The sequence below is a fragment of the Equus przewalskii genome, chromosome 4, assembly GCF_037783145.1.
Source record: "Equus przewalskii isolate Varuska chromosome 4, EquPr2, whole genome shotgun sequence".
NCBI classification, from domain to species: Eukaryota; Metazoa; Chordata; class Mammalia; order Perissodactyla; family Equidae; genus Equus; species Equus przewalskii.
This window is the reverse complement of record NC_091834.1, coordinates 84,752,669-84,778,118: the sequence shown is the minus strand read 5'-3', so window position 1 is coordinate 84,778,118 and position 25,450 is coordinate 84,752,669. Positions and strand designations below refer to the sequence as shown.

At 39.7% G+C, this 25,450-nt stretch overlaps 1 protein-coding gene across 1 annotated transcript; it reads right to left on the bottom strand.

The window, feature by feature from the left end:
- Positions 1-16,441: 16,441 nt before the first annotated feature.
- SSMEM1 (serine rich single-pass membrane protein 1) lies at positions 16,442-24,010 on the bottom strand. The gene is made up of 3 exons (XM_008512785.2): positions 23,728-24,010; positions 19,130-19,184; positions 16,442-17,262 (listed from the first exon to the last, which is right to left on the bottom strand). Exons 1-3 carry the CDS (start codon positions 23,908-23,910, stop codon positions 16,766-16,768), a joined length of 735 nt encoding a protein of 244 aa, XP_008511007.1. The 5' UTR covers positions 23,911-24,010; the 3' UTR covers positions 16,442-16,765.
- Between the last annotated feature and the right edge of the window lie 1,440 nt (positions 24,011-25,450).

Sequence of the window (25,450 nt, the reverse complement as noted above, 5' to 3'; positions counted from 1 at the left end):
TTTGACATACACCCAAGAAACCATCACAACAGTCAACATCGTGAACATATCCATCATCTCCAATAAAACTTGTTTTTGAGAATCATGGAGGAAATCCCAGCCGGAAAGAGATCATTGAAGCCCCCCTGCTTTGCAGATGAGGAAATGAGGCCTCGAGGGGAGAAGGGACTCCCACAAAGCTCCAGGACTGATGAGGGGTGGAGCAGAGACAAAGAGCTCCATCCTCAGATCCTGGCCACTGCCCTGACACTCTGGACTGTCCAGTTATCCAAGGTAATTCTACTCAGCTCTAGGAAAAGACCGTTTCAAACCAAACACTTCTATAGCAACCTATCCCTCAGGAAGCTGTAATTCAGAAGAGAAAGATGATAGCTCTCTTTAGAAAAGTGCTCAAATGGCAAGTTACTTCCTATTAAGGATGATGTTAGGCACACGTCTCACTTTTGCCCTTTAACCCAAGAAAGTGAGTAGTCTAATCACAGGGAAGGAAGCCACTGAAGGGAACCGTAGGAGACACGACTTCAAATTAAACAGTTCAGCAGAGTTACCAGGCTCCAAAGCACTTCAGAATCAAACTCAAAACGCCTTTGAGTGTAGAATTATTATTATTCATAGTAAAACGAGTTCTGCAGCTGTTAGTGAACCATTAATGATATATTTCAGAATATTATGGATTCAATAGACTTCTGTGCTCTCATTGGAAAATATATACAGTCGTAGCATCTGTGAAAAAAAAGTGCTCCAAATTTCAATCCACCAAACTTTAAACCAAATTTCCCATGACAGGAAGGTGAAGATTGTATCAGAGTTGCTTGGTTCTCTGCCATACATGAACAAGGCAACTTCAAAATCTTATGGGGTTGCTTTGTTTTGACGGATATACCATGGTCATGTAAGACGTTAACATTAGGACAAGCTGGGTGACAGGTATGCAGAACTCTCCATGCTATCTTGGCAACTATTCTGTAAATCAAAATGACTTCAAAAACTACTCCAAAATAAAAAGTTTATTAAAAAATAAAACCTTCTGGGAAGCCACATGCAAAAACAATAAAAAGGCAAATGATGTACAGTGGAAAATATTTGCAGCTTACAAAGGGTTAATATCCTTACGATGTACACAGCACTCACAAATCCCTACAAGGAAATATCTTGTAGAAAATGGACAATAACAAAAATAGACAGCTCAAACAAACACACAAAATATGGCCAAATAAAAAATGTTCAACATCTCTATCAAAGAAATGTTATTTTTGAAAATGAGATGCCACTCTTTTCACCAATCAGGTTAGTAAAGTTGTTGGGTTTCTTGGTTGTGGTGGATGTTTGTGTATTTGTTTGTGTGCTTAATATTACCCAGAATTGGTGAAGGTTTGGGAATATGGGCACTCATGGAAGAATATACACTGTTACAGCCTTCCAAGGTAGGGAATTGGCAAAACTTACAGATATGGACCTCCACACCTACCATTCTACTTTGAGGAATTTATTCTGAGGAGATCATCGTGGATACACACAAAAATTTACCCAGTACTTGTATTGTTTAAAATGGTGAAAAATTAGAAAAATTCTAGTGTCTTCTAATTGGCAGTTGGTTAAACCAAGCAGAGCAAATCCACACCAACCAAAGATGAGATGACTGTTAAAAGCGATGCTGTATAAGAATGCTAAGAATATTTCAAAACATAGGAAGATGTTTACAGAATGTTAAGTTTAAAAAAAAAAAAAAGACAGCTTACCAAACAGAACGTGCATTCAAAATAATGATTATTTAGGAAGGAAACACACCAAAAATTTAACCAGTGATTTGGCTACACAAATTGCCAAAACTTCTGTGTGGTTATGAGTACCTTTAATTTTCTTCATTTTGCTTATAATTTAAATAGAAAGAAAGAAAGAAGAGACCAAATCTCCCTCTGAGATGGGAGGGGAAACCACAGATTCTGGCATCTTTCCGTATACCTTGGTCCCAACCTGGCTTGGCATCCCTCTTGATACTGTGCTTTCTGGCCTGGCTTTCTTTTTGGTCTGTGAGTTCCTGATTTGGGTTCACCCTAATACTCCATTTTCCCACCTACCCATCCTTTGGGGCTCCCCAGAGCTCACCACCCTGGCAGCCCTCTGCTGCCCCCTCCTGCCACCAGCAGACAACCACTGTGTCAATCCAGGGGGACCCAGTTTACACTGAACCCCCGCCTTCTCTTCCCAAAGATAGCCTTCGCAATTGCTTGAGTCTAAAAGTCCATTGCACAAACCCTTTTTATATTAAGTCAACTGGGAAGAACAAACAGACTCTGTAGATCGTTTGCTGTTTGCAACACCAAGCTCAAAAGACCTCTAAGTACAATAACTGGCCACCCAACACCATATTGTGAGGATCTATCTTCTCATCCTTCTCTTCCTGGATCAGTTTCCCATTCATGATCCCTCCAGTTCAGGATCCGTGCATGAATTCCTCATTTGTGGAAACCTACTACATGACAGACACTGTTAAGTTGTAGGGCTCCAAAGATGAATAAGACAGATTTTATCTGCCAAGAGCTCAATGTCTAGACCAGTACTGTCCAATAGAACTTTCTGTGATGATGGAAATGTTCTATATCTGCACTGTCCAACATAGGAGCCACCAACCACATGTGGCTGTTAACCATTTGAAATGTGGCTAGTGTGACTGGGGAACTGAATTTTTTATTTATTTTTTATTTTTATTTTTATTTTTTAAGATTTTATTTTTCTCCCCAAAGCCCCCTGGTACATAGTTGTATATTTTTAGTTGCAGGTCCTTCTAGTCGTGGCATGTGGGACGCCGCCTCACCGTGGCCTGATGAGTGGTGCCATCTCTTCGCCCAGGATCCTAACCGGCGAAACCCTGGGCCACCAGAGTGGAGCGCGCAAACTTATCCACTTGGCCACAGGGTCGGCCCCTGAATTTTTTATTTTATTTATTTAATTTTAACTTAAATTTAAAAACTGAAGCAGTATAAAATATTTTTCTTTTGAACAAATTTTATTGTTTTTGTAGGACATTTTAACTGTTGAAAATTTAACAGCCAAATTGAGATGTACAGTAAGTGTAAAATACACACCAGATTTCAAAGACTTTGAATGACAATTAGAATGTAAAATATCTCATTAATAATTTTTATATTTATGACATGTCAAAATGGTAGTATTTTGGATATATTGGGTTAATAAAATATATTATTAAAATTAATTACACCTATTTCCTTTTACCTTTTTTCTAGATAGTTACTGGAAAATTTTAAATTACCTATGTGTTTTGCATTAAATTTCTATTGGATAGCACTGGTCTAGGAAAAAAAGAAGTGATGTCTAAACAAACAATTTCCTACTAAAGTACCTTATAGGTTCCTGGAAATGTATACAAGTTTGATGCATAACAGTTAAACTATAGGAGCCAGCCCCATGGCATAGTGGTTAAGTTTGATGTGCTCTGCTTTGGCAGCCTGGGTTCACAGGTTTGGATCCCGAACGCAGACTTACACCACTCATCAGCCATGCTGTGGTGGCAACTCACATATAAAGTGGAGGAAGATGGGCACAGATTTTAGCTCAGAGCTAATCTTCCTCAAGCAAAAACTAAACTAAAATAAATAAAATAAACTATAGACTTACCTGATATAACAAGGTAGGATAGTTAATTCTCAAGAGCTAAAAAACATCATAAAGTCCCTAATTTCAACCTGCATTAAATAATAGCCTTTTATCCTAATTTCAAATGTAATTCATGCTGCTTATTAAGAATTGAAGCATTAGAGAAATAACTCAGTGGGCCAGCCTGGTGAACAGGGATTAAGTGCACATGTTCCGCTTCGGCAGCCCGGAGTTCGCCAGTTTGGATCCTGGGTGCAGATATGGCACTGCTTGGCAAGCCATGCTGTGGTTGGCATCCCACATATAAAGTGGAGGAATATGGGCACGGATGTTAGCTCAGGGCCAGTCTTCCTCAGCAAAAAGAGGAGGATTGGCAGCAGGCGTTAGCTCAGGGCTAATCTTGCTCAAAAAAATTAATTAATTAATTTAATTTTAAAAATTTAAAAAAAAGAAATAACTCAGAAAGTTAAGCTATTACTAGAGATAATTAACAGTTTGAGCTACATAAAAACATACTGTTGTTATTAGTTATTTTTATAAGTGTGAGGTTATACTGTATTTGGGGGAGAGGTAAATTGTATTTCACTATGTGGATATACTATAATTTATTTAACCAATCTTATTTATGGCATCCAATTTTTCACTATTTCCAAGCATATTACAAAGAACATTTGTAATTTTCATAGTAAAAAATTCAATTACTGAAAACTATAACACAGAAAAGTTACTACCTCTCATGTTGCCCCCCAACCATTGTCCCAATCTGTACCTCTGATGATTGTTACCAGTTAGGTGTATATTCCATCAGAATTTTTTTTCTGTGTCTATGTTAACCAGCTTATTTTCTCCTTTTACAAAATTTTAGACAGACTGTACATATTCTCCAACTTACTTTTTTTGAAGAAGAAGAAGATTGTCCCTGAGCTAACATCTGTCACCAATCCTCCTCTTTTTGCTTGAACAAGATTGTCCCTGAGCTAACATCTATGCCAATCTTCCTGTATTTTGTATGTGGGATGCCACCACAGCATGGCTTGATGAGCAGTGTGTAGGTCTGTGCCTGGGATCTGAACCCACAAACCTGGGCTGCCAAAGCAGAGTGAACTTAACCACTACACCACTGAACCGACCCCTCCAACTTACTTTTGAACTTAAAAAATATTATTTGGACACCTTTATATGTCAGTAAATATGCTTAGTTTACAGAGAAATGCTCATCAATAAGAAACTTGTTCAATAAATTATGATATAGCTATAGAATGGAATATTATACAGCCATTAAAACAAAATGAGGTAGATCTTTATGAGCTAATATGGAATGATGTCAAAAATATATCTATAAGCAAAAAAGGCAAGTTGTTGAATAGTGTATATTACAATTCAACTTTTGTAAGAGAAAAAATACTTGTACAACTATCGCTGGCTGTCCAAATTTATTTGCTTCCAAATTCAAACAGCAAGAGTTAAAGTTTGAGCAGTAAATTCAGATAGTGAAGGATATTAAGTTTTCCAAATGTATTCAGCTGCTAAGTTTTGGATGGCGACTAGCAAGAATTGAGACGAGGAGAAATATACCGCAAAATATTTATCTGAATCTATTCAGTTCCTAGGTTTGGAAAGCAGCAGTTTAGCTTATTACATGTGTTTTTGCACAAAAATGGTCTGGAAATAATATGCATTGAACTGTTAGCAGTAATCATCTTTGGGGTAGAATTTTTCTTCTATTTTAACATAACTGTGTTATTTGAATTTCTTACAAAGCACATAAGTACTTCTAATCAGAAAACAACACAATAAAAATGTCATTTTTAAAAAGCAGATTCTGGGAACCTGGCAACCTAAGCAGATACAATACTTCGGTGATTATCCTTAAGTGTGTATCTATAATTTCTTTGTACATCTGAAAGAACATTTCTGTTGAACCAATTCTGAATAATGGAATTGCTAAGTCACAGAGTGCGAGCATTTTTCATATTTCCAGGTTGGCCTCCAAGAAAATTATAGCAATTTTCTTTCCCACCCACATTGCCTTGAGAGCGCCTGCTCCCCACAGCTTCTCAATACTCGTATCTTCAAACATTGGGCCTATACCAATCTAAAATAAGGAAAACTATTTCATTGTTTTATTTTGTATTGCTTCAACGATTTGTGAAGTTGAGCATCTTTTTATGTATTTATTGGTCATTTGTAACTTCTCTTCTGTGAACTTTCTATTCATATATTTCAGCCATTTTTCCGCTAACTTCTTTGGCTTTATCATATTTTAAAAACTCTTTATATATTGGGGAGTTTAGGGCTTGCCCTGATTTTGTGTTCCAAAATTTTTCCCAGTCTGTCTTTTCACTTTATTTACTGAGTTGTTGTTTGTTTGTTTGTTCATTTTTCTCTCAATCTCTCTCCAGAAGTGGAAATATTGTAATGCAGTCCAAGCATCACTGTTTTCCTTTAAGGCTTCTGGATTTTATTTATATTGTGCTTGGAAAGGCCTTCCCTACTTTGAGATCAGGAAACTTTTTACTAGTGCTTTTTTCTAGTACTTTTATGGTTGCCTTGTTTCATCTTCCAATTCTGTTCCATCTGGAGTTAATTTTTATGTAAGGGATTAGTGTGCATCACTGTTCAGATATGTTCTTCAGGAATATATTTTTCAGCATTTTATACGTGTTCTTTAATTTTGATCTTTTTCTTTTTCCACAAATGAACACAGTCAACAGGCTTAAGTCCAAATGTGTAATTGATGCTAAAACGCACCCCTTCCAGCCTGTCTAATGATTTCCAGTGATGTCTCAACTGAACTAAATTCATAAAATCTACTCTTCTTATCACTAACATCGACATTATCAGGTATAAATGTCAAGGACTAAATATTCAAATAGATGTGCAAACACTGATGTACAAAGCTATTGATGCATTGAAAGTAAACAATGCCATCATTTGAAATGTTCATTCATGAGCTCACATACAAAAATCCAAATTCTGAGAGTTTAGGAGTGTCAATGCATAATGTCCAAAAATTCCAATTATTTCAACATCAAACATATGAGAGTCAGGATTTGGCTTCATTACAATAAGATATGATCAAGGCTACAACAGGGGTCTCCACTGTGAGAACCCAGCTTTCCTGGGAGGGCCACAGAAAATGTTACAGAGAGGTGAGCTTTGAGATTGGTCTTACAATTGTGGAGGGGTTCAACATTTGAAGATTTGGTGACTGGCGTTTCAGGCAGAGGAATCCAGTGAGAGAAGGTGGCTAAGGGCAGAAGGGCTTCTTAAAGTCCTGATAGTATCTTTCTCCACCCCTCCCAGTTTCTCCTCATCAAAGGAGGTAAGGCTCTGATGCCAGACTTACTCTCACCGATTGTTTATTTGGCCTCATTCACAATAAAAGTATTTCTCCAACCCTGCAGATGCCTTTTATACCTTCTTATCTTTGTGTAATAAAAGGCTTTTCCCTCTTCAAAGGAACTTCAGACGAAAGCAAAGCAGGTCAGGAGATTTTCCGGGAGATGGCCGAATGACCTAATTTACTCCTTTATTGGTGTGGTGGCCTGGGGTACCAGGCAGCCTTGCCTTCTCACCCCCAGAATGCCCCTGCTCACCTGGAGAGGTTGATACTCTCCTTTTTTCAAGGCCTAGACCCTCCCACAGGTCACCTTCTTCCACACCTCCCCAGTCACACTCCCAGCCTTTTTGCCTCCCTCAGTCCAAGCCCCCTACTTCCCTACTATTCCCAACACACACATGTGTTATTGTACGGAAAAAAGAATTTTCTTCAATGTTATTTAAAACTTTAATCCTACTTCTTGTACTTTCGAAGCCCCAAGACTCTGCACATTTGAAATTAATTAAAAGATTTTAAGGGGCTGACCCAGTGGCATAGTGGTTAAGTTTGCATGCTCTGCTTCAGAGGCTCAGGATTCACAGTTTCGGATATCGGGTGTGGACCTACACATCACTCATCAAGCCATGCTGTGGTGGCATCCCACATAGAAGGTTCATTGAGGAAGACTGGCACAGTTGTTAGCTCAGGGCCAATCTTCCTCACCAAAAAAAAGAAAGAAAAAAAGATTTTAATACCAGAATTCCCAACTTAGTAGCCATCAGAATAGATCCCTGGATCTCCTATGTAACTTAAGGATTTTTTGAGAAGCATGCTGCATGTTGTATTCTTTAGGCAGTGGTGTGCTGGAGCTGCTCAGACTGGCTCGGCAGAGCCCTCTATCTAACTCAGTGTTCAGTGATGTCACTTAGGTAGCTTGAAATAAGAAGTTCTGGGAGTCTTTATATCATGGAAACCAGCAAGTGCTACAAAATCAGGGCTTTTTAAAAATGAGAGCTGATTGTTAAACATATACCAGCTGTACAGAGTTCACTGACCTCCTTGCCTTGCAAGGACACTGGGCCTGGGCCCTACGTGAAGGAATGTGTCTGGGCTTGGGGCCAAAGATGGCCACTTCAGCCCTGACTCTAAGGCACAAGTTACAAAGAATATGTCCTGTGTCATGTTCCTTGTCTGGGCTGACCACCCCGACGGGCACCTGACCGGACTTTAGAAACATCCCATCCGTGGGAACAAAAAAGATAGAAGCACCCCATCCGTGGGAACAAGAAGAAATAACTTAAAGTATCCAAACGTCTGAAACCCTGAGTCAGAACCCAGAGAAACCTTAGGATAAAAGGGAGTCACAGGCACAGAACAATTGGGAGTCTCACTGAGGAAAGGACGCTTTGCCTCAGACACGGACAATCAGCACTCCCACCCGTCGTACAAACTATTGGGACTTCCCTGGCTGATTGTGGCGTGGATGTTGTAAGGACCGATTGTTGTTCCCCTTTATCCCTGCTCCTCGTTCTTTTTCCCTTTATCAATAAACTGTGATTGCTTAAACAACCAAGTAGCCTTGGTGGTACCTGTCATTCCTTGCCCTTTGTGGCTGCGGGCAACACCAGCACACCACTGTTTTAAGGATTCTTTTGGTTTCCAGTAATAGAAACCCGCTTAAGCTAGCATAAGCAAAAGGGGAATTTATTAAAAGAATCTGCTGTGAAGTGTCATGACACCTATGAGTGGGTAAACAGATGGGCCTTAGGAATTAGCTGGAACCAGGAATTTGAAAACCAGCAGGACTTTCCTTCTCATTTCTCTGTCCTTTTCTGTTTGTTTCATTTGTTTCTTTCAGTTACAATTTGCTTTCTCTGGTTCCCAGTCTATACAGAGGGAAATGTGGACCCTGAAAACCTGATTTAAGTCCAGTCACCTAGAGAGACCAATCTCTTTCCTGGTCTCAATTCCAAATTCTCAGGAAGAGGCTCCAATTGGAGTAAAGTCCTACTGAAATCGATGCCTGGATGGGGTGAGGTAGGGTGGGGGCAGGCAGGATCACACTGTACCAACATTCATGAGAATCTGGGGGAGAAGAGGCTCCTGGAAAAGAAAAGGCATGAGGCAGTCAACCCAAAGCGTCCATAACATTTATAAAGACCTTTTCTCAGCTATTAATAGCTCTCACCGTCATCAACACAGGCAAAGCCACAGACCTCATCAAAGGCGTACAGGCACCTTATTCAATATTTGTTTAACACCTGAGGCATTATAGAGCACGTTCTAGGTAAAAGGAACTGCTCTAAAAAGTATAGAGGATAAGAAGATGACTAAGACCCTGTATTGGCTGCAAGAAACAGAAAGCCAACTTAAAGTGCTTAATAAGGGAAATTTTCTTGGCCAATGACAAGTCCCAAAGTAGGATGGTTCCAGAATTTGTTAATTCCGCAGCTCAGAACCTAGTCTTTTGCATAGTCTCACTCTGACATGTTCAGACTAATGCCCTTATGGACACAGATAGTGGTCCTAGTTGCAGTCATCATGTTCAGATTTGACATCATCCACCAAACAAAAAGGGACCATTTCTTTCCTGTGCCAGTCTTTTTTAAAACTGAAGAAACTTTTCTCAGCATGTGCCCACCAGCAAACTTCCCTTTCCAGAATTAGATCACAGGCCCATGTATGAACCACTCAGTGACAGGGGAAGAGCACCAGCACCAGCACGGTTGGCTGAGACCAAGTGAGGTCTAACTCTAACTCTTGAAAAGGAAGGAGAACAATGGAACAGAATGGGGATCTGCTAGAATGGAAGGAAAACAATCCAAGGAGGCTACCACAGACCCTTTCTGCATCTGTAGGGATGCAATCAGAGGAAAGAGACAAAAAGACTCTGGCCCGAAGCGGCATTTCTCCAAGCCCTTTTGTCTCCGACTCAACTCTCTGACCTGCCAGTCAGTCTTATGAACCCTGGCTGCAGACCCTTCCCCTGGGATCTGGTTTTTATTTCTCCACTTCCCGCTTTTGAGTTATACTAATTAGTAGCAGAGTTGGCTCCCTGCCTGATGCTCTCACTGCTAAATCAAGATTTTGAACACATGCAACTCCTAGTGAGAGAGGGCCCTGATAAAGACAGTTACAGACAACAGGCCCCTGCAATAAGGCAGCTTGAGGAACTGCCTGTGAAAGAGGCCAAGCTCGGAAGATAAAAGATGAGAACTAGAAGACAGTATTGCCCAGGATTATAACATTTTTGTTTTTTTAAAAAAGTATTTCATGCATTTCCTTTTTTGCACGGAGTGGAAATCTGCAATGAAAAGTGAGTTGTTCAAAAAAGAACGAGTATAACTTTTTTCGTGATACATCTTTCCTCTGCCAACTTCTTGAGACCTCTCTAATAACTTCCAGTCTACATACAGCAAAGCTCAGTTTTCTGTTTTCATCTGTAGCTTTGTGAAATTTAAAGTGCAGCTCTTCTTTACACCAAAAAGTGTCTATAATCTAATATTCAGTTGATATGTGACACTAAAAAAATAAAAAGCATTTTCTCCCTTTGTCTCCCCTACGTGTTGGTGCCTGACTTGTGTTTCCCTAACCCTCCCATGCACTTCTGTGACCACATGTTCCTGACAGATAGAGAATATCCAGGTGGCCTGGTACTTGGAAACTTGTCAGATATTATTCAAAGCAATAAAGAACACATCATACAAGTCTTTGGTATATTGTTACAGGGAAACCCTGTTTAGAATTCACTAATTGGGAATTTGTGATAATTTGAGGAAGGGCTGGCTGAAGTTAACCTTTGTACTATCTATGGAAAAAAAAGAATTCACTGAAGTTCTGAATAGTGTAAACAAGATTGGAAGGGGAATAATTATCTACTTAAAAGAACCAGTTGTTTTGAAAAGCTTTAGAAGTATCCTTTTACATACAAACAGGATAATCATGATTTAAACAAAGGCTGGCCTGTTTCTAAGGCCCCTTTGAAATGTCAATTACAAATTACTCTTGTCTATTCACCAAGGCAAAACCCACCCCTGTGTACCAGGCAACAGTTGGTTAGCTTGCTTCCACTTACTCTATTTGAAAATAATAAACCTAAAGTTCTTTTAAAGTAGTATAATTCAATTCAAGCTTTTGGCTAATCTAGACAGTGCAGATTTACAATGTGGGTAAGGATTTACTAATTACTAATTACTAGCATTCATAACAATCAGGAATGCGTGGAGTGACAACTCCCTTTACTAACTTAGTGGAATAGCTAGCTAATTCAGAAAATCTACAAAGAAAACTACTCCAGAGCAGTGGCTTTTATTTTTTGTCTTACCATAGTAAGAAACACATTTTACATTGCAATTCAGTAGACACACACCGAAACAAAAACAATACTTACCCTTATTATGTGCGATACTCTGTTATTTTCTATTTATTTTTTAATAAATGCTAGTCACAACCCACTAAATTGATTCCACAGTCTGTTAATGGGTTGCTGTTTTGAAAACACTACTCTAGAATCTGTAGGGAGACAGTATGCCTTCATGAGAGAAAGGGTGGCAGTGGAGAAGAGCTGTAGATGCTATCTGATTTTCTTCATGGTGTCCTCTCCCCATTCTCCTGCTCTCAAACCCTTGGCCATCAATCTCACTGCTCTAGTAACTACGGCCTCTTGTTCCTCAACGCTCAGCGGGAAGTTCATTCCTACTCTCACCAACTCTTCCCTAAGTTTCCATTTACCCCCTTTTCTTCAAAAGACCCCCTGGAGTTTCTGCCTGATTCACCAGGGAGCTCGCCAGGCTTCACCACTGCAGATGGGGCAAGCGGATGCCACTAGGCCTCTCCACTCAATAGTGCAAACCCTCTCCAGCTTTACTTAACTGCTCCCATCTCTGCACTGTTTCTGACTCTTGGCACCATTTTCCACTAATAGTCCTTCTCTGGTCTCTCTGGACTCAGTTTGGTATTTGCTATTTGGTCTCCCAAGTTCTTATCTAATTCCTCTCCATTAAGAACATGGATAATATATTATCACATCATCATGGTAAAAACAGAATCTTTGTGGTCAGACAAGACCAAGACCCAGCACCCCCACATTCATCAGCAGTATGACCTTGGGTATGTCATTGAATTTCCCTAAGTCTAGTTTCATCATCCATAAAATTAGGGAGATACCTATTTTGCAGGCTTATGAAAGGTAAATAATCCTTATAAAATGCTCACTTCAGTGCTTGGTGATGAGGATCAAGCCTGCTCCTGCCCCAAAAAGAAGCCCAAGGTGTCCTGGCCTACGTGCTGATCTACATGACCCAATGGATTTTATGGTGTGGATCAGGGCTGCCCCAGGGAGAGAAGCCCAGGGCATCCTGGCCTACATGCCGATCTGTGTGACCCAATTCATATCTAAAGTTATACGACCACACAGCTACCAGACCCCACCTGCACTGATACCATCTAATGACTTTTTACATTATCTTTCCTTTATCTAGTAAAAATGAGTCACGTACCCATGCCTTATAAATTTAGCCCTAACCCTCAACACATTGCAGCTCTTTACTGCCCATGGGTCCTGTCCCCATGCTACTCCATGCTATTCTCTGAATAAAGGAGCACAACTGCCAGACCTTGAGAGGCCAAGAAATCTTTCTTTCGAGTCCTTGGCTCACCGAGCCTACATCACGTGGCATATGGCAAGCACTCTCTAAATGTTACCTATTATCAGTATTATTATTGTTGCTGTTATTATTATTGGTTTAGATTTAATCTACTGGTTCATCTCTTCTCCCACTAAAACCACACCACCCAGTCCTCGAAGGCAGTTACTGGTTTAGAGTTTGAGACTGTCTACCCTGTAGCCATAGTTCCCAGCTCCCCCATTCCCCAACCCTTCTCCAAACACCTCATATGTATATATTCTCATTCTTTGCCACATCCATCTCATTTGGACCCTTCCCTGCATCCCATAGTTCCCTGCATCCCATTTCCTGACAACATTTGTGATGCTTGATATAGGTGGACATTGCCACAAGATCAGTTCTAATCATTTAGCTGCATCCATGGGCCACAGATAGAAGGTAAGCCCAAGAATTCCATGCCTCCCTTCAAGCAAGCCACCCAAACAGGTGTCGACAAAAATAATCCGTAACCAATCTATAAATGAAAATTTGAGTGAGTTTATTCTGAGCTAAAATGTGAGGACCATGGCCCAGGGCCTTTCTTCCCAAAGGAAGAAAGGGCACCAAAGAAGTGGGGTGTACAGAGTGGTTATATACCCTCAAAGAGGATGTTTCACATATGATTGAAATGTCCCTTTTACAATAGTCGTGAGACTGCTCTGTCAGCACAGCGATTGAAGGACACAGCAGGGTAGCAGGTCTGTTGTCTCGAGCTGGGTGGTCACAAGTGAGCTGGGTGGTCAAAGGTGAGCACAGCAATTAGTTCCTAGCCTAAGGAAAGATGCCTATCCTTAAGGAAATGCCAATGTGGGGGGAAGTTGCACCTTTATCCTAAGGCCATTTGTTCTTGCCACAGTAAATGTTTAAAGCGGATATACAATGTATGCTCAATGACCGCATCAAGCCCTTTTGGAAAAACAAAGTCAGGCCAAATTGGGTTTACACCAAATGTCTTCCTCATATACTCCAATATATCCTACTGCTTGCCATTTCTATTCGTCACAGATTACAACCTTCTACCCTAAAAACCAGAGGAAACCTAATTTATCCCATTTAGCAAGGACAGACTGAAGGGGGTACTGTTATGAAGCTCAGGAACCCTTACCCTGATGGCTCACACCAGGTTCTGCACAAAAGCAACATCTAGGGGCTGGCCTTGTGGCCTAGTGGTTAAATTTGTGAGCTCTGCTTCAGTGGCCCAGGGTTTCACTGGTTCAGATCCTGGGCACAGACATGGCACCACTCATCAAGCCATGCTGAGGCAGCATCCCACACAGCACAGCCAGAAGTACCTACAACTAGAATATGCAACTAAGTACTACGGGACTTTGGGGAGAAGAAGAAGGAGAGAGAGAAAAAAAAAAAGAAGATTGGCAAGGGATGTTACCTTAGGAGCCAATCTTTAAAAAAAAAAAAAAAAAAGCAACATCCAGCCATGACTAGCGTTTGCAGCCCCAGTTTCATGAACTCTCTCCCACCTCACTGGTTCTGCACCTAGCTCATTGACGCAGTTCCAACGGGCCTGGCCATGCTTTTGCTCTTCATTCTACCATGTCCTTGCCTTAGATTCAGTGTGTTTCTCTCCTTGGGTGTGGATATCCTCCCAGCTGTGTTTGGCTCTGTTTGGGTTCAAAATACTTAGAGATTACCCTGTTTAATCCCCTCATATTTATAGCCCCTGGTTCCTTCTTCCTATAGGCGGCTATCTCCCACTTCCCAATTCTGATCTGTTCTAGCCCCATGGATGAGACCATGAAAAGTAGCCTTCTTTGATGTAAATCACTCTTCGGATAATAGTGTCACTGGTTTATATTCAAGCAAAACATTTGGGGCATGGGCCCTTACTCTAATATCTGGAAAATAGTCATTGTCCCTTTTCCTGGTGAGATCACATCTACTTGGACAGTACTTATGGCCATGTCGGGGGTGGTGATTAACTTATCTTGAAATCAGGATGTTTCATCTTCAGAGACTAATGGCTAAGATCATAACCCAAACTCTGAAGCCAGACAACTTGGGTCTAAATCCTGCCTCTGCAACTTAATACCATATTTTGAGCTTGTTTTTTGTTTGTTTGTTTTTTGGGTTTCTGTTTGACATCCACTTAGATAAACAAGATAACTTAAGCATCTGGATGATATCAAGCTAGAAATATCAGACTCATTCACTAAGTTTTAGATATAGGCCCCTGCCCTGCTTTCTCTGCCTCTGCTTTCCCCAGCTCCTCCCCTTTGCTTTCATGAATCCCTTTACACATTGATTCCACTGCATTATGTATCTATCATGTTGTCTGGCACTGTGCTGGGTCATAGAGATGCAAAGATGACAAATAACGGACTCTACCTTTGAGTGCATAAATATATAGGTCACAGAGAGAAGTGCAAACCAATACATTCACTAACATGTTAAGGGTGCTGGATGGAGGCCTTTTCAAGGTACACTGGAGCATCAGGGAGGGCACAGTGAGTTTGCCTGAGGGAACAAAGTAAAAGAGTATCAAGGAGTGTCAAGAAGTCTTCATGGAAAAGGTTGATGCTTGAGCTAAATCTTGAAGTTGTCCTGCTTTTCACTTGTTCCAACCCTGAGGAACAGACCGCTTTCCAATCCTGAGGCAATCTGAGCCACAAATAGGCTCAGAAATGTTACCCCATGTCCTGGATTTTAGTGGCTTCGTTCCAATGGTTGGGGATCCCACATTGCCTCCTAAGTCTCTTTGCAATCAGTTAAGGAAACTGCTATTATCAGGAGTGACTCCTGAGATCAAAATCACAGATCTGTGGTCTCATTCCCAGCCCCATGGAAGGCTCAGTCTTTATTATATGTAGTACCTAAGTCCTTCCTCAAGACGTAAGCCCTTCTTTGAACTCTAGCCCAGTGACCAGAGTCCCTGCTACTTATTTTGTCCTTGCCAGCTCTCTCTTCTGGGATCTGGGCTTTGTTTTATATCCCAGCTGGAATTTTGCCATTTATCTGGAGAATGATCTCCAGACTGTCCACTCATGTACCTAGGCCTGCCTGAATTCCTCATTACTAAGGTCCCCACTTAACTGGAAAATCTAGCCCCAACTATGTCTAGATTGAGGCTAACTTGCAGCAAAGACTTTCTCTTTGACCAAACTTTAGTCAGGCTCCTCTGAGCCCTCTTCTTGACCAAATCTCGACTTTGGTGCCTGTCCTGTCTTTGGCCTGCCCAGCCCAGTTTTAGCAAGAATCCTGCTAAATAGGTTTAGTGAGAGTCCCCCAGCCTAGATATCTGATCACCTTTGATATCTGATCAAGTGCCTCATCCTCCACCTTTGACCTGTAAATCCTTGGTCTGCCTTTAGCAAGAATCCTATTAGGTCAGTTTAGCAGGAATCTCCCTACCCTTGATGTCTCGTCTTAGTAATTTCCCATCCACTGGCCCCCTCACCCGGCTCCTTGGGTATAAATCTCCACTTGTTCTTGAGTATTCAGAGTTGAGCTCTATTTCTCTTCCCTATTGCAATAGATTTAACCCATATTACAATAGTCTTGAATAAAGTCTTCTTTACCATTTTAACAGGTGTCAGAATAATTTTTTCTTTAACATTTGCCATGCCCTTTGGACAACGACCACAACGCAGCTGCCCCTCAGGGTCATGCTGCCTCGGCTCCTTGGTCTATTCTAGAACCAGATCTTATTTCAGGCTCTTGAGCTCCTCTTCCTCACTAGACTCTAGCTGATGCCTGTGCAGCAATACAGCTCAGGTAGTCACCTGAAAATATGGACCTGGAGAATATGGCCAATTCTATTCCAACCAACTTCACCTAATTCATTTAGTCAGTCAGACAATCAAAACATATGAATAAATGTAAATGGTTTCTGAACATAAATATATTTTCAAAGAGCTTCCTTATTTGTATTACAGACATAAACAAAATACACACACTCAAGGCATAAAATATGTCCTGTGCTCTTTTGAATAAAAAACGATAGTGGATGCAGATCTTTGATCTTCCAGTTGTGCCATAAACAAATTCACTGGCCTGTTTTTGGACAACGTATTGGGTTCCAAGTATGTTTTTGTTGGTAGTAGAGAGACTTTATCATAAAAGCCTCCTCACCTAGAATTCTAGTGATTTTTCTTGTTTCATTCATCTCTTTCATTTGGCTTCAAGTAAGGTAAGGACTTGATAAAACTCAAAATTTACTGAACTTTGTGTTAATGTCAGGTGAAGAATTTTCCTCTTGAATATCTCCCTTCATTGGGGTTGTTACTGAGGTGTTTTGAAGGAAATGGCGTGTCAACCATTCATTGGTTCTCAAGGCTTTGCAGTGGAGGCAGGGCCTTTCCTTGATCTGGTAACTTCCCACATTCTTTTGCCTCTGAGCTATTTTTCTCTTCTTAATACTGGCTGGTGATGGGTGGTGTTCACTTTCACTCTCCTTCCATGAGGAAGCTCCCGAGTTAGATTCTTCACTGTCACACTCCGTAGTATCACTGTCATGTTGGGTCTGAGTCATCTGGCTGAACTGAGGATGAAGCCTGATTCGTCTCTGTTCAAGATAGGCGTTGACCAAAGCCACTTCTGATTCAGTTACAGGAGCAAATTGGCTCTGCTTTGGTTTTTTCATCATTTGTAAAGAGTCCCAGGTACCATCTTTGCTTTGCCGCTTATAGGAAGTATCTTTGCTTGCTAACAACCAATGAAACAAATCAACAAGTTAGGCACATTGTTGGTTAATATAATTTCGTATTACCTAAGGAAGCCTATGGCATGCGAGGGCTCACTTTCAGTTGCCATTTGCCAAGCCACCACTTTTCCTCACACATTGTGCAATTGTTGGCAGCTGACTGCATTTTTCAGTACCATATCAAACCTCCTAAAGACCAAAAGGGTCAAACAGATGCTTGACATGCTACTTTAGAAGTTTTGTGGACCCCTGATATAAGATCAAGGGAGGGACTGGCTCCGTGGCTGAGTGGTTAAGTTCGCACGCTCTGCTGCAGCGGCCCAGAATTCGGATCCTGTGCGCAGACATGGCACCGCTTGTCAGGCCACATTGAGGCAGCGTCCTACATCCCACAACTAGAAAGACCTGCAACTAAGATATACAACTATGTACGGGGGGTTTGGGAAGATAAGCAGAAAAAAAAAAAGAAGATTGGCAACAGTTGTTAGCTCAGGTGTCAATCTTTAAAAGAAAAAAAAAAGATCAAGGGAAAGTTTTCTAAACTTTTCCAGAAAAGGACTCTTTTTTTCCTTTGCCTTGAAGCCTTAAAGGTTCGAGTGTGTATATGAATGTGATTTGGGTAGCAGGAAACAAAGGGGATCTTTTCTTTATATAGTGGTGTGCTGGAGTCAGCTCATAGCAGCCAGCTTGCAGGACCTATTTGCTAAACTTTTAAGAATTTTGCGAGATGGTTGTTAAACACAGCAATTAGTAAAAATTAAATTATACAAACATGATTAAATCAAATTATTATAAATAAATCTAATAAACACTCAAAACCTATCACTTCCTAGTTATTTTACTACATTATGATGTATGCTTTTAAAGCTATTTATGTCTGTGGTATCTAGATATTGGAAATACTATGTAACAATGTGCATCTCTTCTCAACTCCATATTCAGTGATATCATGTTGGTCACTTGAAATAGTTTTGGTGGGATAAAAATCAACAAACACTAAAAATCAGGGCTTGGTTTATGTTTTTTCTGATTGTGTAGGCTGAAAAAAGTGATGGAGAACATGTTACTAACATAGATTGCATTTAAAAGTTTCATGTCTGTAGCCACTATATTGTGAATAGCACCCAAAAATGAGGAAATATTCTTCCAGACAATTCTAAAACTATTATCCAATTCAGCAAAGAAGTCACTCATATCACTTACAACCAAGTTAAGTTCCAACACACATCTTCCTGTTTTACTTTCAATTACTCCTTAACTTAAAAGAAAGTAACACTCATATTGGAACCACACTTGTTCATCAGTTGCTGCTACAGGTTGACTAAGGATACAAAGGTCTGGCAAAAATCAAGGAAAGTACTTTGTAAGAATCAGCAGTCTATATGGAATTTACCAGAAAGAGTATTATCTAGTTTATTATTTGTAAATTGCAAGGTATACATCCTTTATATCAGTAACATTTTTTCAAAAAAACATGTATATGCACATACACACATATTTTTGGAGAGCCAGTTGTTAAACATTTACCAGCACACCACTGCTTATAGGTCATTGAAAAAGATGTGATATACAGCTCATAATCCTGTAGTAACACCAACAAGATGTGTGAAAGGCAAGCTGTGTAAAGCGAGAATGCTGAAGAATGAAAAGAAAACTTGAGCTTACCTATCAGTAATTTTTGGCCTCTAGTGTCTCTGCTAAAGCAGCTAAGCTGTCTCCTGCACTAAAGCAAGGAGTTAATCCAATGGGCCACCAGATGTCTGTGGAGGCCCTAAAAGACTCTTGGTGTCCACCTCAGTAGTCTGCTTTCCATGCTCAATACATATTTATCTTAACATAGTCCAATATCGAAAATGCGCTGGCTCTCACCTTTACTTATTGAAATGTTTGTCCCACTGTCTTCATCCTTTTTCTTCTCAGACATCTGTTTCAGAAATATAGATTAGAACTAATGATCTCAGTTATTTTTCACTCATATTTACTCGTTAAGAAACTCTATTGCCCTAGGCCCTTTGACAACGTCGAATTTTAAATATCCAATGCAGTTCAATAAATACTCAATGAGCTCCCATTATGGTGATCCTACTTCAGCTGTCCATTAGGAAGACCAGGCTCTGATAGCAGAATCTACCAAAATGTTTTAAACCAAGCAAAATGGAAAAAAGACTTGCAAGAAAATAATACTAATAAGGAGCTATAGGTTATAAAGTTTTCCTGTACTCACAATATAGAGTAATAATCATTTAAATATCGTTTAAAAACAGATTTGATAGTACTAGGATTACTTTTAATTACTTTTTAAAAGACATTTTGTCAGGTCACGTTATTGATAATTCTTTAAGATCTTTACCTGAATTCATAGACATAATATCTCCCAAATCCTTCAGAAACTTTCCTCTAAAATGCAATCATGATATACTATCTGTGAATATGGCAACCAGAAGAAACAGATTTCTTTGAATGGTTCCAATTTCAAATATTCTGCCCCACTATTCCATAAATATATTTGTCCCACTTTTCAGATCCGTGTCCCACTTTTTGATGCTGAAAGGGTTTTTGCCAAAAGACACAAAGATAAAGCAACTCTTTCAGAATGTATCAAAAAGTTTTGAAACACAACACAACACTTTTGGCACAATAATTCTTCTATTGGGAACCTAATACCAGGAAATAATCCCCAAAAGAGAGAAAGCTATGTGTACAGAAATATTCATCATAGTGAAATTAGGATAACATAAAATACAAAATTCAAAAGTAGGCAATGGTTAAATAAATTATGGTACAATCATATAATATATAGTTGTAAAAATTGTTATGAGAGGGAATAAATATGTTATAATATTAAGTATAATAAAAATCACAATGCAAATTCATATACGCTGTATTATCACAAGTTAGCTAAAAATGTGAAAACAAAAAAGACTTTAAGAGACGTACACAAGTGTTAGCAATTGTTGGCTTTGAGTCGTGAAATTGATTTTTTTCCTTCTAATTTTTCAAATTCTCTACAACTAGGGAAAAATGAATTTATGTAGAAAATCAAACTTCCTTTGAGTTGAAAATTGCCATACTTGGGTATTCATAACTGCAATCTAAGATCCTTGGCCCATTCCTTTCTGGTTTTTTTTGGTGAGGAAGATTGGCCCTGAGCTAACATCTATTGCCAATCTTCTTCCTTTTTCTTTCTTCTCCCCAAAGCCCCAGTACATAGTTGTATATCCTAGTTGTATGTCCTTCTAGTTCTTCTATGTGGGACGCCACCACAGCCTGGCTTGATGAGTGGTGTATAGGTCCATGCCCAGGGTCCAAACTGGTGAACTCTGGGCAAGCAAAGCAGAGCACACGAACTTAACCACTATGCCACCAGCTGGCCCCCCCATTCCTTTCTTAATATCTGATCTCTACAATGGTAGGAAAGTTTCTCCAAAAAGGTACCTGTTTGCTTTTTGGGTTATTGCAACCATTCTCTGAAAACATTGAGTAGAATCTTCTTTTAAGATACCTTTTTTAAAAGAAGTTTTTAGAGGACCTTATTTTAAATTTAATATGTATAGAGATGATTATTAAAAGATTAGAAGTTTATAAACCTAAAAGTTAATAGTAGTTGGCTATTTCTATGTGATTTGGAGTAGTTTTTATTTCATTTTTTTCTACTTTCCTATAATTTCCACATTTTTTATAATGGGTACTTTTGTAATGGAGAGGGGAAAGTGTTTAAAAACACTTATTAGGTTTATACCATTTTCATGAAAAAGGTTCCATATTTGACTTGATGTCAAATCAAAATATAAACACAAAATCAAAAGAAAGATTCTGCATCAAGCTAAGTGGAATCATATGAACTGTGCTTAAAAAGCATCTTATTAACTGCCTTTGTGTGTGCCTCAGTGAGTGCAAAAAGCAGTGCTTGCCCCAGAGGGTAGGGTGGAACACAGCGGCTGGGTTATGCCTCTGCCTTTCAAAATTCCACTAATTGTGAGATTTTTATCAAGCCACTTAACACCTGCTCAGCTCAGTCTCCACATATGCAAAATGAGGAGCTCGGACTGGTTTTTTTATTTTATTTTATTTTATTTATTTATTTTTGAGGAAGATTAGCCCTGAGCTAACATCTGCCACCAATCCTCCTCTTTTTGCTGAGGAAGACTGGCCCTGAGCTAACATCCATGCCCATCCCCCTCTACTTTATATGTGAGATGACTGCCACAGCATGGCTTGTCAAACGGTGCCATGTCCGCACCTGGGATCCAAACCGGCAAACCCTGGGCCACCGAAGTGGAATGTGGGAACTTAACCGCTGTGCCACCTAGTACTGGTTTTATTTGGAAAAATTCCAGCACAAGCAATCTGAATAAACACGAAACAAATACATAAACTAAATATAGTATATATAGTCTCTGAAAGCAAAAGGGTAAATGCATCTTCCAAAGTGGCAAGTCCAAAGGAAACCAGTGTGCTTCATGTTTGAGGATAATTACCACCACATTTCCATCGCGCTTTCACCATTACTTCAAGGTTTGTAAATAAAGGCTCATAGTTTAGCAAAGAAAATGAAGTTCAAAGTGAAGGAAAACTTCCATCTTCCTTGACTAGCTCTCATATGGTTCTCAGATTTCAAATCTGTGACCCTTCAGAAGAAGCAGTTCAACTGATTGTAGCTTCTATGAGGGTACAAAGTGAAAGACGAAACCTCTAAGATAATTAAGGTTTTAATCAGCAGTGAATAGATTTAATTCAACATTTCAACTATGCTTTGAAGCAAACAAATGATATGGCAGGAAACCTGGGTCTATTCCCCCCTCTGTCACTAACCACTTATATGATATTGGACAAGTCACTTAATTTCTTTGGGCCTTATCCATAAAAAAATAGGAGAGAGACTGATATCTTACTTGCCTACAAATAGGAGGCCGGACCATACACTCTCTTGAGGTCCTTGAAGCTCAGGGTTCTACGACTCCAAACAGCTGATGCAAGCAAGGGAGCAGAGGAATCGCTTAGACCTCTTAAGAGGTATTCATGATGAAATTGCCAGGAATCAATTTCAATTTTTTGTTAATTTTCTAAAGTAGCTTTTCTTGCCAGGCCAGACAAATTCAATATACTCAGCTAGAGAATCTAAGACATGTATAAGCTATCATTATTCTAAATTTCCTTTTGGCAAAGTGTCTACCTTAAGAAGCGTTTAGACTTTAGATGAAACTTCTTCTTAAGGAGGAGGAGGTGGTGAGAGAAGAGTCTTTGATTATTATAATGGAATCCAGCTGGCATAGACATAACAAACCTCCTCCTCTCCATCTAGAGCTGATATAGCAGTCAGTCCAGCTGACCACTGCCAGCCCAGCACTCTGGCTGTAATGCTAAATGATGGTGGTTTGATTAATAATCAGCCTGGTATTAATGGCCAGCAAGGATTCCATGTCAGCGATTTATAAGAGCTCAGTTACTCATAACATGTTGGAGCATCACAGTGCTGATAAAGTGGGCTATCTCCTTTCCTAAGAGGATGGCATTTTCTTCTGCTAGTAGGTGGTCTAGAACGAGGACTTTAGTTCTGTTTAGTTTAGCTTAGTTCCACATCTTTTTCTATACAGAGAGTGTATTGCTTCAATCTAAAACCCCCCAAATCCTACGACATGTATCCTATAAATACGACAACTTCTGTATCTTGATTAGAATTACATGGGGCTGGCCTCGTGGCCGAGTGGTTAAGTTCGCGAGCTCCGCTTCGGTGGCCCAGGGTTTCGTCAGTTCGGATCCTGGGTGCAGACATGGCACTGCTCATCAAGCCATGCTGAGGTGGCATCCCACATGCCACAACTTGAAGGACCCACAACTAAAAAATGTGCAATGATGTACCGGGGAGCTTTGGGGAGAAAAAGGAAAAATTAAAAATCTTAAAAAAAAATTCTTTGGGGAAAAAAAAGAATTACAAAAGGAACTTGGAGGTCATTAACCAGTAGGGAAATTTATTCCAGTATTACATAGCATATGGACAAACTGCAAACAACTTAAATGTCTCAAAATTGCAGATTTGTTATGGTGCAACCACAAGACAAAACTAGGCAGTCAATAAGCGTGTTGCTTTGTCAATATAATTTGAGGAAGTGTTACAATATAATATTAAGTTTTAAAAAAAGCAGAATATGAAAATTTATACACTATAATGCCAACCATGTAAGATTAAAGATAGATGGAGAGATGGAGAGAGAAAAAGAAAAACCTATAAGAACATATTCCAAAATGTTAACAGTGGTTATCTCTAGGAACTAAGATTACAGTAGTTTAAATTTTCTTCCTCATCCTTTTCTATATTCTTGGACTCTCTAGAATGAGATTGCATTATTTTTAAAACTAGAAAACAAACTTTTAAAAAGTCATTTCATCAAAGTAAAGTGAATTTATTTTATGGAACATCCCCTAGTCTACAGTAAATATATTACTTAAAATGAAAAAGGATATCCTACCCAGACAGAAGCCCGAGAGAAGAACACCAGGACCAATATAATGACAAAATACCAAAGCAGGAAGCTCCCTATCGTCCCGCAAGAGTCATCCCTCCGGCACTCATAATCTTGATTTGGAATGGTAAAGCTTAAAGGCATGGGGGGAGGATCCACCTCCCAAAATAAGGAAAAAAGGTCTCCCATGATGGCTTCTTGTTTCAAAAATAAAACATGCTCAAGGGATGAAGGTGACTGGGAAGAACTTCACCTGATGTGTATGACAACTTCCTTGGCAACCTATTATGACATACACGTTAGTGACTGCGACAGGAACTGACAAACGCTGGCTGTCTAAGTTTTTGGACCTTTTATCTAAATTACTTCTATGAAAGTTTACAGTATTTCCTCCATACCTTAACAGATTAATGCCATAGTGCATTTTGCTTTAATCTTTTTTTGTGAAACTTGTATATACTGTATTTTCTTCCCATACAATATTTTAATGTTGTTAAAATCTAAGTCTTTGAGCTATCCATTCATCTTTTTTGTCTCTTTCACATGTATCATATCATTGTAAATTAACATACACAGTTCTAATGTGTTATAGATTGAATTGTGTTCCCCATAATTCATATTTTCAAGCCCTAACCCCCAATTTGACTATAATTGGAGATAAGGCCTTTAAAGAGGTAGTTAAGGTTAAATGAGGTCATAAGAATGGGGCCCTAATCCAACATGACCCGTGTCCTTATAAGAAGAGCAAGAGACATCAGGGATGTGGGAGCACAGAAAAAAAGGCCACAGGAGCACACAGAGAGCCATCTGCAAGCCAAGGGAGGCGAGCCCCAGGAGAACCCAATCCTGCTGCCACCTTGATCTTAGGACTTCCAACCTCCAAAACTGTTTAAAAATTACTCTCTGTTGTTTAAACCACGCAGTCTGCTGTATTTTGTTATGGCAACTCTAGCAAACTAATACCTAATGCCAACGATATATCTAATTTGGGCAGGAGTGGTGGTCCTTTTTAAGCCTTTAATAAATGCGCAGTAATTTACAGATTATATTAGGAGGGAAAATATAGATGTGTCTGTTGTGAATTACATCCGATGTATACAGTATCTTTGTAGGAAAGAGTCAGATACGGTGGGGAGGAACCCTGTGTTCTAACTTTGACTGTACATCGAACCCTTTCACTTCGAACAATTTTCGAGTTAGTTTCTCTCTAAATCTAAAACTAGAGCAAAACACCCTTGCTGCTAAGGCAATTTAAAGATTCTAAAAATCCCACTTTAAAAAAAAACCTGTTAGATCTTTAAGAGCATAGCATACCTGCAGATTTTCATTATTATGCAATACTGATGTGGATTAAGGCTGCCCCAGCTAGAGAAGCCCAAGGTGACCTGGCCTACATGCCAAACTATATGACCCAGTGGACTTTTTTTTATGGTATGAGTTAGGACTGCCCCAGGGAGAGAAGCCCAGGTCATCCTCACCTGCATGCCGATCTATATGGCCAGATTCGTATCTAAAGTTATATGACCGCCCAATAACCAGACCCCATCTGCACTGAAATCATTTAATGACTTTTTACATCATCTTTTCTTTTTCCAGTAAAAATAAGTCACGTACCCATGCCTTATAAAATTAGCCCTAACCCTCAACTCAGGGCAGCAGGAGCTCTGACTGCCCACGGGTCCTGTCCCCATGCCTACAGCTCTTCACTGCCCATGGGTCCTGTCCCCAT